The sequence below is a fragment of the Mugil cephalus genome, chromosome 13 (assembly GCF_022458985.1).
Source record: "Mugil cephalus isolate CIBA_MC_2020 chromosome 13, CIBA_Mcephalus_1.1, whole genome shotgun sequence".
Classification (NCBI taxonomy): Eukaryota; Metazoa; Chordata; class Actinopteri; order Mugiliformes; family Mugilidae; genus Mugil; species Mugil cephalus.
The window spans coordinates 12,678,059-12,690,592 of NC_061782.1; the positions used below are offsets into that span (position 1 = coordinate 12,678,059).

A 12,534-nucleotide genomic window follows, 5' to 3' on the forward strand; every position below is an offset into this window, starting at 1 on the left:
ACAGGAAATGACATTTCCTACGTTTTGCAGGACACACAGAGAAAAAGAGAGAGAGAGAGAGAGACAGTCAGGGGGAGAGTGAGAGCACTGGGAGAGAGTGGGAGTTTCTAAGTGAGAACAGAGCCTTTACTGTTTCATATTACACAGAAAAGAGGAGAAAGAGGAGAAGAGTTAATGGTGGGTAAGGGCTCTGGTGGGCTGTGCAGTCAGGCTCTGTTTTGAATGTAGCTGCTTGTGTAAGTGCTGTGCAGTTGTCTGGGTTTATGGATTCGCTGACTGTGGAAAATGTACTTCTCTATAGTGGTCCTTGTCCTGACTAAGGCTCTGGTTACAGGTAAGTTTACCTTGTTTACCACAGTATCTACTAACAACAAAACAAACAGGCAAGACAGAAAGAACGTCTTGCGAGAATTAACGCAGTCAGCCAGATATTAGAGGTTTTAATTTGTTATTGAACTTTAGCACTTAAGTAAAGTTACGTATACAAGAACAACGCCTCTTTGTCATTATCATTGTTCGCCAACATTTGCAAGTGCATTCATTGTTATATTACTGGAAACCTTTGTTTAAAATCCAACCAGTTGTTAAGTTAAGTAAGTTTGTTCTCTGTGATCAGGGGAAAACTCAGTGTAATTTGCGTTCTATAAACTGCCATATAATAAACCAACAACTCATCTCTCCTGCCCTATAATCTTTTTGTCATGTTCGGCTGTGGGTTATGTTCATTTCAGTTGCTTTTGTAGTCACAATAAATAGAGTAGGACAGAGCCTAGAGACCCTGAGGGAGATTCCCCAACTAGCACAACAACAAACAAAAAAAGAAAGAAAAAAAAAACAGCTAGGCAGCATGGGAGACCAGATGGTCCCTGTTATCTTGTTGTGTTTCTCTTTGCCGGAGTCGGGTTGTACCGTGCTGAGGACGGATGTTTCCCACCTGTAGCTTCTCCTCGCCTGTCTAATCACACATATTGTGTCCAGACTTCACATCTCTTTTAGGTTTTTTTTTTATTCTTCCCTGCAGAAACAGACTGAATTCCCATCTCATGATGGAAGGACACATGGAGTCGGTGATAGTTTGAGCTCTGACAGCACAAATCCAAGCAGCCACTGTGGATGTGCACATAAACTTGCTTTGTCTAAATTCTACAATTGTGTTTAATTGGCAGGAAATCAAACATCTTGTAAAGATGAACTCAGACTTTTCCATGTGTGGCACATGACCAACTCAAGTTAATTACTAATTTAAAAAAAAACAACAGGGAGGAGTCACACAAGTTAGCAGATCATAGCTTTCTGTGAGTGGACATAAAAAAGCTATGTTTTGGAGTTAAAAAAAAAGATGGAATACACATTTGCGCTGTATGTGCATGCAAAACAACACATCAAATAAAATAAACTACGTTAATAACATGTACCGTTTGTGCTTTTTGTCAACAGAGGTATGTTACGCCCTGAATGTGACAGTCACCCCTGGGCCTGTTCTCATTGTAACAGAGAAAGACAACTTGACGTTGTCCTGCCTGGTATCTCAAAGGAAGAGAAGCAACAGCGTCCTCATCCTTCGCTGGTTCTTTTCTCCCCTTGCCGCTCCTACTCTCGCGCCTCCTCCGTCCTTTCCACTGCCCTCTCCACCTGCGCCCGTGCCCCCCCAGTTTCTGATTGTGAAGATTGGCATAAAAAAACTGAAGATGTACGGGAACTACACCCGCCGGTTCCCCCAGCCAAAGTTCCGTCTGCACGAGGAAACCGAGGGCGAGGTGTACCGTTTGCGGATTTTTAATGTGATGGGGATGGACCAGGGCTTTTACACCTGTAAAGTTCAGGAGATCCGCAAACACAGAAACACGTGGAGAGCATCCTCCAATGGCACCAGCACCACGCAGCTGACAGGTAACTAGAGGTGCACTCTAAATCCCTCTCCTCTCCATATCTATTTGGCTGATTTCTCACTAGTTAAAGGTTTCAGACCCTTTCTCAAACATCCTAGACTGTCCTTCCATAAGCAAGTTGTCAAAGCAAAGCGTCCCCTGGTGAGAGAAAGCCAAAAGATGATTTCTAGTGGAGTCAGACAGCATTAATATTTTAGTCTTTTGTCAGCTCATTACAACATAATTTATTACCATCAGTTTTAACCTTCACTTTGTTAAGGCAGGCAAGTAAAGAGGCCATTTGCCACAATTACATGGCGAAAAAAGCAAAATTGCACACACACAGAACTTTCCTTTTAAAGCTTTTTCACAACACTCATGTTTTCCACGGAATTCCGTTGCAGCCGCATTCGTGCAACTGAGTCACGCTGTCGATGTTATCTGGCAATGAAACCCCCCAGATACAAGAGGCAAAAGTTTTCACAAAAGAATACAGATCAAATGGAAAGGCGTTGCGTGCATTTTCGGACTCTGTCTGAACTGCACGCATTAGGTAGCGCCTGTGTGCTTGAGAGTGACCCCAATCTTCTGGCATTTCCATGTCAAAACAATGAGCTCACACAGCCAAACCGCACTCAACAATATCACCCTCTGTGTAAGGAGTAGAAGGTAGAGCGTTGCTGAGCTGGCAACGTTCATAAACTTCGAAATACGTGACGTCAGCATTCTGGGTTTGCTTTTATGCGAGCCTCAGGAGGAAATTTACTGGAGAATTCAGTTGCAAACTGTTTAGTCTGCGCCGAGGTTCCTGCAGAAATCAACAGCAAACGTGGCGAAAAACGAATCTGCAATCACAAACACTTCTTTGGATGAGTACAAGTCTTTGCTGATTGACTGATGGTCAGCGGGACGTGCCGCAAGGTTCTCTAGAGACACATGATGCTGCTGTACTGTGCTTTGATGTGGCTGCCCATTTCCCAGTTTACCTTTTCACTGGCTTTATGGAAGAAGAAGAAAAAAAATGCAATTTTAAGTCAAACAGAGCCATATGACAACGCCCTGCCCTGCACTCAGGGCAAGGTCCCACTAAGGAAGCCACACAACCTCAGGCATCTCCGACATGCATTGACCACAGAACCAGAAACACAAGAGCTGACATTATATAGTAAGGGTAAACAAAGAGGGAAAAAATGTAATCTAGGGAACCCCTCACTCTGCACATTTCACAGAGTATTTTTACTTAAAAGATTTTGCATAAACACACACGCACACACATACACATCTCTAAATCCTAACTATAGTTGTTTACATGTAAGGTCTGAGTGCTTTCTGCTGCTTATCTGAATTGGTAACATGAGCTGTACTTTAAAATGAAAAATTATTAGATACAGGTGATTTGCAGCTTCAGGTTCACAACCTTGCCGGTGTCAGTGGGTTGCCATTTTTTCCAGGTCAAGATCTTAAAAGCAGATGATCCTAAATCTGTACCTGATGGTTTTCAGCTCATGAAAAGCAGTGCACAGACGGTCGGTCTACAGAGCATGTGTACATCCAGTAACACCCCAACGGCCAACCTGATGACCTCGAGCTAGTTGCAATGATCAAATGTTGGGTTTGATTGAGGTTAACCACAGTGAGTCTAGTCAGAAGTGAGGTTTTCTTCCATTAGCTTGAATGTTAACAGCTCCCATTACGAAGAGATGCCCACTAAATGTAGCCTGTCGTCTTGCCTTCCACCGTCTGTCTTGTTGTATTTTTCTTAGGTTGTCGTTATTTGTTCGTTTCTGGTTAAAAGTGGGTAGACCACATAAGAACAAATAATTTAAAGAAGCCAAAAACAGAACCAAAACATAATCAGATCGGCTCTAATTTGGGCGATTACCACAGGATTGAATTATATCTTTATGACAATGCCAACAAAAGACAAAATCTAATTGAGCAGATCACTGACACACATGAGACCGTTTTGATCCATTTCAAAACAGTTTTTCGTGTTTGGTCACAACACTAAAAGCCATTTGTTGCCTCCACATTAATTATGAGGCACTGAGAGACACATCTGACAGTTTAGCAGGCAGTGCAGTGGTCTCGAAACGGGCTAGAAGTCAATTAGAGCTGATATCGCATCATGTCTTATTAATATATATCAACCTATGAGTAAATGACATATTAAAATCTCATTATGGTGAGCGGAGACAACGTAATGCGTCCTCAACCTCTTCCTAAATAACCCTGACCCACACAAGCCACAGCAACTTCCTTATTTGTTTTCTTTTTTTCTCGCTAGTAAGAACACAAAGTAAACTGTTGCATTAAGACAGCTGTGAAGTTGCCAAAAAAAAAAAAAAAAAAAAAGAGGCGGACGGGAACCCCCCAATCACTGCCCAAGAACAACAATGCTGCCAGGCCTGTGTGTACATGTGTGTGTGTGTGGCAGGTTTGGCTGATGCCACAGCAGACTCTCCCTTCATGACAGTGGTTTGGATATTTCTGGGAACCACTGATGCCGTCTGCTGTGTTTGGTCAGTGCCCTCAGACACAAGTAATTTAAGAAGATGCTTAGTCTGGGCACAGTTTTCTATCCTTCTTGTAACGTTTGTGCTGATGTTTTTTTTTTCTTCTTTCCTTTAACAATCGTTTCTCCAGTGCACTTTACCCCTGAGGAGAGTAGCGGTGACGGACTGTGGCTTTTATTCGCAGGTACTGTTTTTAATTATAAACTTCTGCCAGATAACTGTACATCAGTCCCGATTTCATATTAGTTGATGCTTTTATGCTGGTCCGTCTTTAGATGTGTACCTGTGCGCCGTGTTAATCTGCTCGTTGGGCTTGCTGTCCATCTTCATGTTCACGCTTGTCCTAACGTGCCAGTATTTCCACAGAAGACACAGACTCAAAGGTGAAGTCGTCATTTGTCTTTTTCCATTAAACACATTTTTTTCCAAAGCAAGCTTATTAAGCCAACATGTCCTTTGTTCTCATTTTCCCCACAGCCAGTTACCTTCTAGTCAAGTGTCCAGAAAGCAGGTACTAGTATGTCTCTTTTTGTTTTATTAAACATTATCACCTTAAATGTGAGGATTTGCTGCTGATTTGTTTTAAAATAACTTGTTAAATAAACATATTTAGTGTTGTATTGTTAGACTGTTAGCTGAAGCCCTAATTAAAATGCAATATCTTTTATCCATGCAGCTCAGGAGAGACAGTAACTAGCTCTGGAAGTTCCTCCAGTTCCTCCCCGAGAGCACAAAGGAGAATCACAAAACAGAAAATGGACAGAAGAGTACCAGTGACTCCACCTAAACTACCTGAAGAGCCACCACTGCACATACCACCCAAAGGTAAAGACATATTCTGAGAGCTGGATGGTGGCAGATATCACTCCCCGATGACTGCTCATGACTTCGTTAATCAGTCTGAGAATTTAACAACCTGAAAACCTGATATATTGTCAAATACAATGAACACGGACAGAAAGCGGGAAACAGCAGAGCAGATCTCTTCCTTCTGTTCTAAACAACACCTCAGTTACCTTTAATATAAATCGGTCGTGAAGGAAAATTTCGACTTCAACCACACAATCATGTTTGCCGGTTCATCTCTCCCGGCTGCTGTTTTGACTCAATTAAGCTCGTCTCTTTTTCTCAGTGCCCGTTGCTGCAAAGAGACCGCAGAAGCCCAGAAGGTTGAAGACTCAGCCAAGGAGATCTGCAACCGTAAGTCTGGTTCTCACCCATCTGACAAGAACGTGACCTAAAGTGCATCCACTACTGCTGCTATAAAAGTCATGTATGACACATAGCAACTTAATACCTTCAGAATTTATTTGTTAATGTTTTGAAAACATTTTTTTTTTAATTTTTTTTTTTTCCATGAGCAGATTTGTTATTGGGATACATGCAAGGGGGAATTTGTTTCACGACTGTGTGATTGTCTACAGGAGTTTATTGCCGTCTCTTCATTCAGTTATGAGCTTGATAATTCTATTTAGCTTTATTGCTTCTGAAACACAATTATTTATTTAGAGTGCTTCATTGGTTTTATATCTACAATAAAAGTGTCAAACAAGTACATACAGAGGAAAACTGCTCGAACTGAGGATAATCAGTGTTTCTACCAGTGCCGTTCTTGTGATTTTGTGGTGAAGCAAGGCTCTGGAGATTGAAGCGCTTCTTTTGCACAAACATATTGATTGGATTAGTGCAACTAGGAGGATCTAAGCATGTTGGATAGGGCTGCTATTGTACCACATGTTTTTCCAAGTAAACTCAATGTTCCGAGAGTCCCCGTAAACACATAGTTTCTGCTGCCGAGTAGCAATGAAGTGATGTTTACCAGGACGAGAGAAACAAAACTACTTAATTTTGATACTGACAAAATAGTTTCTCTCCATGTATCTTTTACATGTAATAAAATTTATAGTGTCTTTCTCAATATATGTGTGCAACACTTTTTCCGACACCTTATCTGCCTAGCTAAATTCTTCAGAGTTCATCTCCCTTCTTTGTCCCTCCTCTAGCCTCGAGTATCACAAGAAGATAGCCTGACATATGCAGAGCTGGAGCTGGTCAGACCGAGGCCGGAGCCCCCCACCGCCTCCAGCCCCGACCCCGCACCCTCCAGCCCAGACACTGTGTACGCTCAGATCCTTTTCCAGGAGAAACAGCTGTAAACATGAAAACTTGGTGTGTCAAGATGAAGGCAGAGATTCAGCCCTCCAAACTGAAACGGGACTATATTTATGAACTATCCATATTTAGCATTGTTTTCTGGATCTAACTATGCCACATCTGTTGATGAATGTGGGTTTGTGTTTGCTCTGTGTAGATTCATTCCAGCACAGCAGTTTTTGGGTCTTATAATTCTGTTATTTTGTTTGCTGGCATCGCTGGCCTGCGAGCCAGATGTTTGTAGAATGCTCTTACAATTAACTATTCAGTATAAACTCAGGAGATTGTGTGGAAGCAAACTGTGGTCCAGGTTCTCTAACTGCAGTGTCAGAAGGCACTGTAACACGCAGCTTTACATTATGCATTTACAACAGTACATTATACAGTACTAATACATCATATAATAAATATCCCAGGGTATGACATTCAAAGACTGTAGCCTTTGATTTACGTAAATGCAATTTTTAACTATCCATCGATTTAAAGTGGACTTAGAAGCCTTGGTCGTAATAACCTAATATTACAAACCGTTTTACTGCTTTTAGCATATGATAAGAATGCTAAGCAGGACATGAAGGGGTAAAAGAAACTATGAGATTTTGAAATTCACTTCTTTGTGTCTGTGACATAGACAGTATAAATATGGATGGTCAATCTCCTCCTCAAATGTGAAGTCGAAGCAAGTAGAGCTCCCCCTGCTGTCTGGCTGCATATAAATATGTGTTGGTCATAAGCTCCACCTACTCCATGTTAGTGGATGAGACTTTTTTTGGATGGTTTCAGTCATTTTAGATAGTCAATATGTTTATTGTTTATTTATGTTATTTATAAGTGGGAAAGTTCCGTTTTAGTTAGCTATAGGATGTGACATAATGGCAATCATCAACTGCCATGCCAACCACTCCGTAAGGCAGAACCGTGCCACTGTGAGAGTTGGAATTTTAAAAAATAAATACAATGTATAATCCAACATTTCCCAGTCCAAAATCGCAACATGGCGCCACCCATATCCCCGGGAAATGTCAATTTGGCCAATGCAAGGAAGTGGGGCCACATTGTCCATATTTATATACAGTCTATGTTCTGTGATATATATATATAGATACATATATATATATGTGGAGCTTAGTTTAGCATCATAAAAAAAAAGAAAAACACAGAACATAACAAGCCTTAAGCCTGAAGTTAATTAACACATTTTAGCATTTTTACTTCATCAGTACAAATAAAGCATAAAATGGGGCAGTTTTATGTTTCTCTGTTGAGAACACTAACTTCCCGAAATCTTGTGGATCAGTTGAAAATCTTTTCTGACAAAACAGATTAAATAGAACATGTGAAGTGATGGCAGCATTTGTTTTCTGACATCCTTCAAAGAAAGGGTAGCAATTTTCTGTACTTTATGCTAAGCTAAGCTAACCTAACTGGCAGCTAGCTTAATGTTTACCAGAGAGATATGGCAGTGGAGTCAATCTTCTCCTCCAACTCTCAGCAAGAAAGTGAATGCAGTCATTTCCAAGTGATTTTAATTTTCTAACAGAAGACCAGGAGTTATAGAGGTGGCACAAAGAATGTGCTTCTGATTTCTCTCTCTGATTAATGCGGCAGAAAAAGCAAATATAAATCCTGGATGCCGCAGACTTCACACCTAGGAAAAGGTGAAGGGTGTGGGCCATTTCGTGAAGGTCAGTGTGTGAAAAATGGGATGAAGATGGAGGTGAGTGGAGAAGAGAATGATGCACATCCACACCTTTCCCTTTGGCGAGTGGGAGAGATCGAGAGCGAGAGACCATCCTCCCCCACAGTTCATACTCACTGACTGGGATGAACCTGCTAATGACTACATTTATTCAAATTAGACTAATTGTAATCATGGTTAATAATTAGCTTTACAGTGCATTATAATTGGGTTAGGCTACAAGATGGTTCTGCCTAGGTGCAATAATTTATTTGATTTAATTATTCTGAGGAACCCAGTGGTTTGACATTTCATATCATAAAACCAGCGGTGTAGAGAGAATGGAGATGGCCGTTGTCTTTAGAGAAGGTCATTGCTCGCTCTCTGGGAAAATTATGAGGACTATTTTCCACTCTATTAAGCTACTCCACTTAGCACAATTAGCCACACACACAAAGGTTAAAGAGAGAGACCTCTTCCTTTATGATACAGAGGAGTGGTGCATGTGCATAGGAGAGCAAGCAGGAGAAAGAAAATGAACAAGCTTCCACTATTTCCACAATATAGCATTATTTATTATAAGGTGTGTGCACTATTTTAAGAGTGTCTATAATTTATGTCAGTGATTACACACTGAACACTGTGTTGCTAAAATGGCATCTCTCTCCTCAGGTAACCATAAACACATGCAAAAAAACAAAACAAAACTGTTATAAGCAGAAAAAATACCTCAACAAACACAAAAACATTTTACATCACCCACAACACACATAATTTACATGATCACATTAAACTGAGGGACGATTATGGTACAAGAAAGCACTCAATGCCACATTACAAAGCAAATTGAAAACACATTGTGACAAACAACAAAGGCCTATAAACGATTCACATCTAACTAAACATCCTGGGTTGTCCACGCCACAAACATTCACCAAAGCCAAACATTACAGTCCTCACAGCATAGTATGCTGACATGTGTACATGCCATATGCTTTACGATAGTGGATGCATGGTGTGCACATCCAGGGAAATAAACTCTGTAATATTATCAAAAGCTGTAAAGGAAACGTTGGCTGAGTTTGCATGCTTCTCACGATTTACTCTTGCTTTCACTTTAAATGGCTGTACAAATGAATGTTTTCCTCTCATTCAGTAGTTTATTCAACTTTAAGCCAGTCTCCTGTTCACCTTTAGTTCCCCTCAGTGGCTTTAGATCAAATCTTGACCGACTAAGTTCCCAGTTATAATTAAAGGAGAGTCACAGGGCAGGATTTAGGCAAATATCAATAATTTTATTCAAGTGTGTTCAAATTCATTATTTACACAAGAGTACAGAATTAAATATTCATGTAGGAGGTAAATATTGTACTTTGAATGTACCAAATATTGTAACATTGTTCTTCTGTGAATGTCCAGACAAATGTGCTGAATTAAAGCACGCCTTGCTGTTTAGCTCAGTTAGGACTGAGCATCTGTCAGAGGATAAAGTAAGGACTGAAATAGTGTCTAGAGGTATGATTTGTGCTCAAACTCTGCCCCTCTCACTCACAGACCCAGGTGAAAACTCTGCCCCAGGCATCTCCTGCCAAAAGAGTGGCATGAGTCCTGCAAAGAGGATGGAAACGTAAATGAATTTTGTTGTAAAAGCCTCCAATAATATTCATACACAATCCATGTAACTCAGACTCATCTCAAATTCAATTAATCAGTTATTAATCATGAATCTCAACTCTGTCATGCGTGCATGATATTTACTGTACCTGGACATGGCCAGTGCTGTGATGGCTGGATTATTTTTGGCGCGGCGTTGTGACACATACTGGTTTCTGTTCAGCTCTTGACATAACACCAGACGTCTCTCCCAGCTTTTAACCCGACATGAGCTGCTCACTGTGAATTCGTCATGACAATACGTTAACATCCATTTCCTACTGATAAGTTGCCTCTAAGATATGACCTCAAAGGCGAACACACACACACAGAAAAAAAACAATAAACTAAATCACGCATTAACACAGTGTTCATCTGCAGTCAGTAGGCTGTAAAAAGGCAAAAAAATCCCTCAAATATAAATTCTTCCGCGTTACGTAAAGACTTGTCTCAATGTAATTGGAAAGCATAATACTCCTATGAGGTGACGCGAGGCTGTAACCAACGTATGCCAAATTGGATCTGGGTATTATTGCTTTCTAAATTATACACGCACACACACGTCAGCAGAATTACTCATCAGTGTTTACTGCCTCTATGTTTAATAACTTTATAACAACATAATTTCTGCTAGCCCTAATGCTAGTGAGGGATAGGGTAAGAATTACAAGCTCTCATCTGGAAAGCCTGGTGTCTAGCTCTGAGATGAGCGGTTAAAAATAATCATCTCACACTTAAGGACTTATCTAATTAGATAGCAGTGTTTGTTTTTTTTTTAACACTAAAAACAGGGCATCATGTCTTTTTGCACGGTTGCCTTCACAGTTTTGTCACTGTCAGCCACTCTCATCATCTTAGCTGTTATACATACAACATCTACATGCATATCCTGTCCTACAGCGGGTAACATTACCGTCTCTCTCTGCTTGGTCTTGCCCTGGGGACACGGGCTCTTCTGGAGGGCCAGGTAATTGTGTTTTGGTGTACTCTGTCCTCCATATCTATATGAGAGACACATAACGAGTAGCAAAATCATAGACATAATTCAACATAATAACAAACACACTCACATACGCACCCGGCGCGCGCACACACCCCACACACACTCAGCGTAATAATAAAGTAATGATAGCGTTTGTGTGTGAGCACGGGCACCCATTCCCAAGGGAAGCACAATTCAGAGTTTACAGCTTTGATTGCAAAGAGGCAACATATGCTTATATTAATTCTAAGCAAAAACAGTCACACACAAAACCCATATGCTCATATTAATAGCTTGATGGACATCCAAGCTGGTACCTATGAGGCTAATATCAAAGTAATGACTGCCACAGCTGAATACTGTACAAACTGTATAAAAACAAAGCAAAAACTCTTCCACTACCAGGAGCTGCCATCAAACAACTCCAAGACAGGCATTGTTATTTCCGTTATTATTATACAAAAAAAAAACCTCACCCGTATGATGCCGTCCGCGCAGCCCGTGACAACAACGTTCCTGTTGTCCCACACGTGCCACTGTGTGAAGCGAACACACAGGATGTCAGCCTGAGGGCCGCAGGAAGTGTCAGTGCAGGCCACCAGCTGGCCCTTCATGGTCCACAGGTACAGCAGAGGTCCCGAACATGACACAATGTCTCCCTTGGACAGAGTAACATAGTGTTTACGCTCAAAAGTGGAGCACAAAAAAAAAAAAAAGAAAAAAAAAAGAGGATATGCAGGTTGTCAGCAGTGAGAATCCTCCCTTCCTCGTGTTGTGTTGCCGAGTAAAGGTGAACAACGTGATGACAGGAAGACAAAAAACATATACGACAGAGGAAAGACAGGTTTAGCGAATAGATCATAGATCTTCGACAGGGAGTCCGCGCCCCCTAGGGGGTCCGTGGAGGTACTACAGGGGGGGTTGCAAAATATTTAGTTGATTAGACATTTTTATACGTTTTTTAAAAAATGTGTAACTACTGTTGCAGATGTTTGAAATAAAAACCTTTGTGTTATTTTAATAGCTTAATATTGAATGCAAAATGATAATAAAAATATATATTTATAAATAGCACTAGGCTGAGTTTAATACAGAGCACATATAATAGGTAGGGGGTCCCTATTTAATCTCTCTGTCAGTTTGGGGTCCTTGGCCTGAAAAATGTTGGAGAAAAAGAAGAAGAAGAAGAAGAAGAAGAAGAAAGACATTAATAAACAAGATGAACTTACAGTCACTTCGTTGATAGTCAGTGCAGAGACGCTGGTTGTGTGTCCCACTAACTGGGTGATGTAACTCAACTCCTCCAAGTCCCACAGGATGCAGGTGAGGTCACGGGAGCCACTCACCATTACGCTGTGGACCTCAGACACAGCCAGGCACGTCACTGCGTCTGTGTGACCGTACAACGGCTGAGAACAATCGCGGGGTCAGTGGTGGGGTCAGTGCGGTTAAGTCTCCAGAGCAGACAAAACATGCAGACACACTAACCTGTCTGAGTTTCATGTGGGTGAGTTTGTCCTTGGTGACTGCGACGTCCCACACACAAACCACAGTGCTGCTCCCTGCGGTGACGATGGTCGTAGGGTTGGGGCAGGCGGCGCACAACGTCTCGCCCCAGTCGCACAAACTCTCACACACTGCAAAGATCTACAGATGGACATGTGTGCGTCAGTCATAATTACG

General features: G+C 41.3%; 2 protein-coding genes across 5 annotated transcripts in view; one reads left to right on the forward strand and one right to left on the reverse strand.

Annotated features, from left to right (window-relative positions):
* Positions 1-109: 109 nt before the first annotated feature.
* Positions 110-6,969, forward strand: vstm4a (V-set and transmembrane domain containing 4a). The gene is made up of 8 exons (XM_047602231.1): positions 110-334; positions 1,438-1,890; positions 4,515-4,568; positions 4,660-4,767; positions 4,862-4,895; positions 5,061-5,209; positions 5,517-5,584; positions 6,388-6,969. The coding sequence occupies exons 1-8, from the start codon at positions 286-288 to the stop codon at positions 6,538-6,540; spliced, it is 1,068 nt and encodes a 355-aa protein (XP_047458187.1). The 5' UTR covers positions 110-285; the 3' UTR covers positions 6,541-6,969.
* A 1,800-nt stretch (positions 6,970-8,769) lies between these two features.
* Positions 8,770-12,534, reverse strand: part of wdfy4 (WDFY family member 4) — a 38,273-nt gene continuing 34,508 nt past the window's right edge. For all 4 annotated transcript variants that reach the window (XM_047603334.1, XM_047603332.1, XM_047603333.1 and 1 more), the window contains 6 exons: positions 12,340-12,498; positions 12,081-12,260; positions 11,328-11,510; positions 10,783-10,870; positions 9,980-10,109; positions 8,770-9,824 (listed from right to left, as the gene is read on the reverse strand). In XM_047603334.1, coding sequence (XP_047459290.1) covers positions 9,761-9,824; positions 9,980-10,109; positions 10,783-10,870; positions 11,328-11,510; positions 12,081-12,260; positions 12,340-12,498 — 804 coding nt within the window. In that variant the 3' untranslated portion in view covers positions 8,770-9,760. The remainder of the gene's footprint in view (positions 9,825-9,979; positions 10,110-10,782; positions 10,871-11,327; positions 11,511-12,080; positions 12,261-12,339; positions 12,499-12,534) is intronic.

Bases quoted from the DNA above. Each gene is read 5' to 3' on its own strand.
- vstm4a (XM_047602231.1), top strand. From the start codon at position 286: ATGTACTTCTCTATAGTGGTCCTTGTCCTGACTAAGGCTCTGGTTACA. The intron at 335-1,437 runs GTAAGTTTACCT...TTTTGTCAACAG, and splicing joins GACTAAGGCTCTGGTTACAG to AGGTATGTTACGCCCTGAAT. The intron at 5,585-6,387 runs GTAAGTCTGGTT...TCCCTCCTCTAG, and splicing joins AGCCAAGGAGATCTGCAACC to CCTCGAGTATCACAAGAAGA.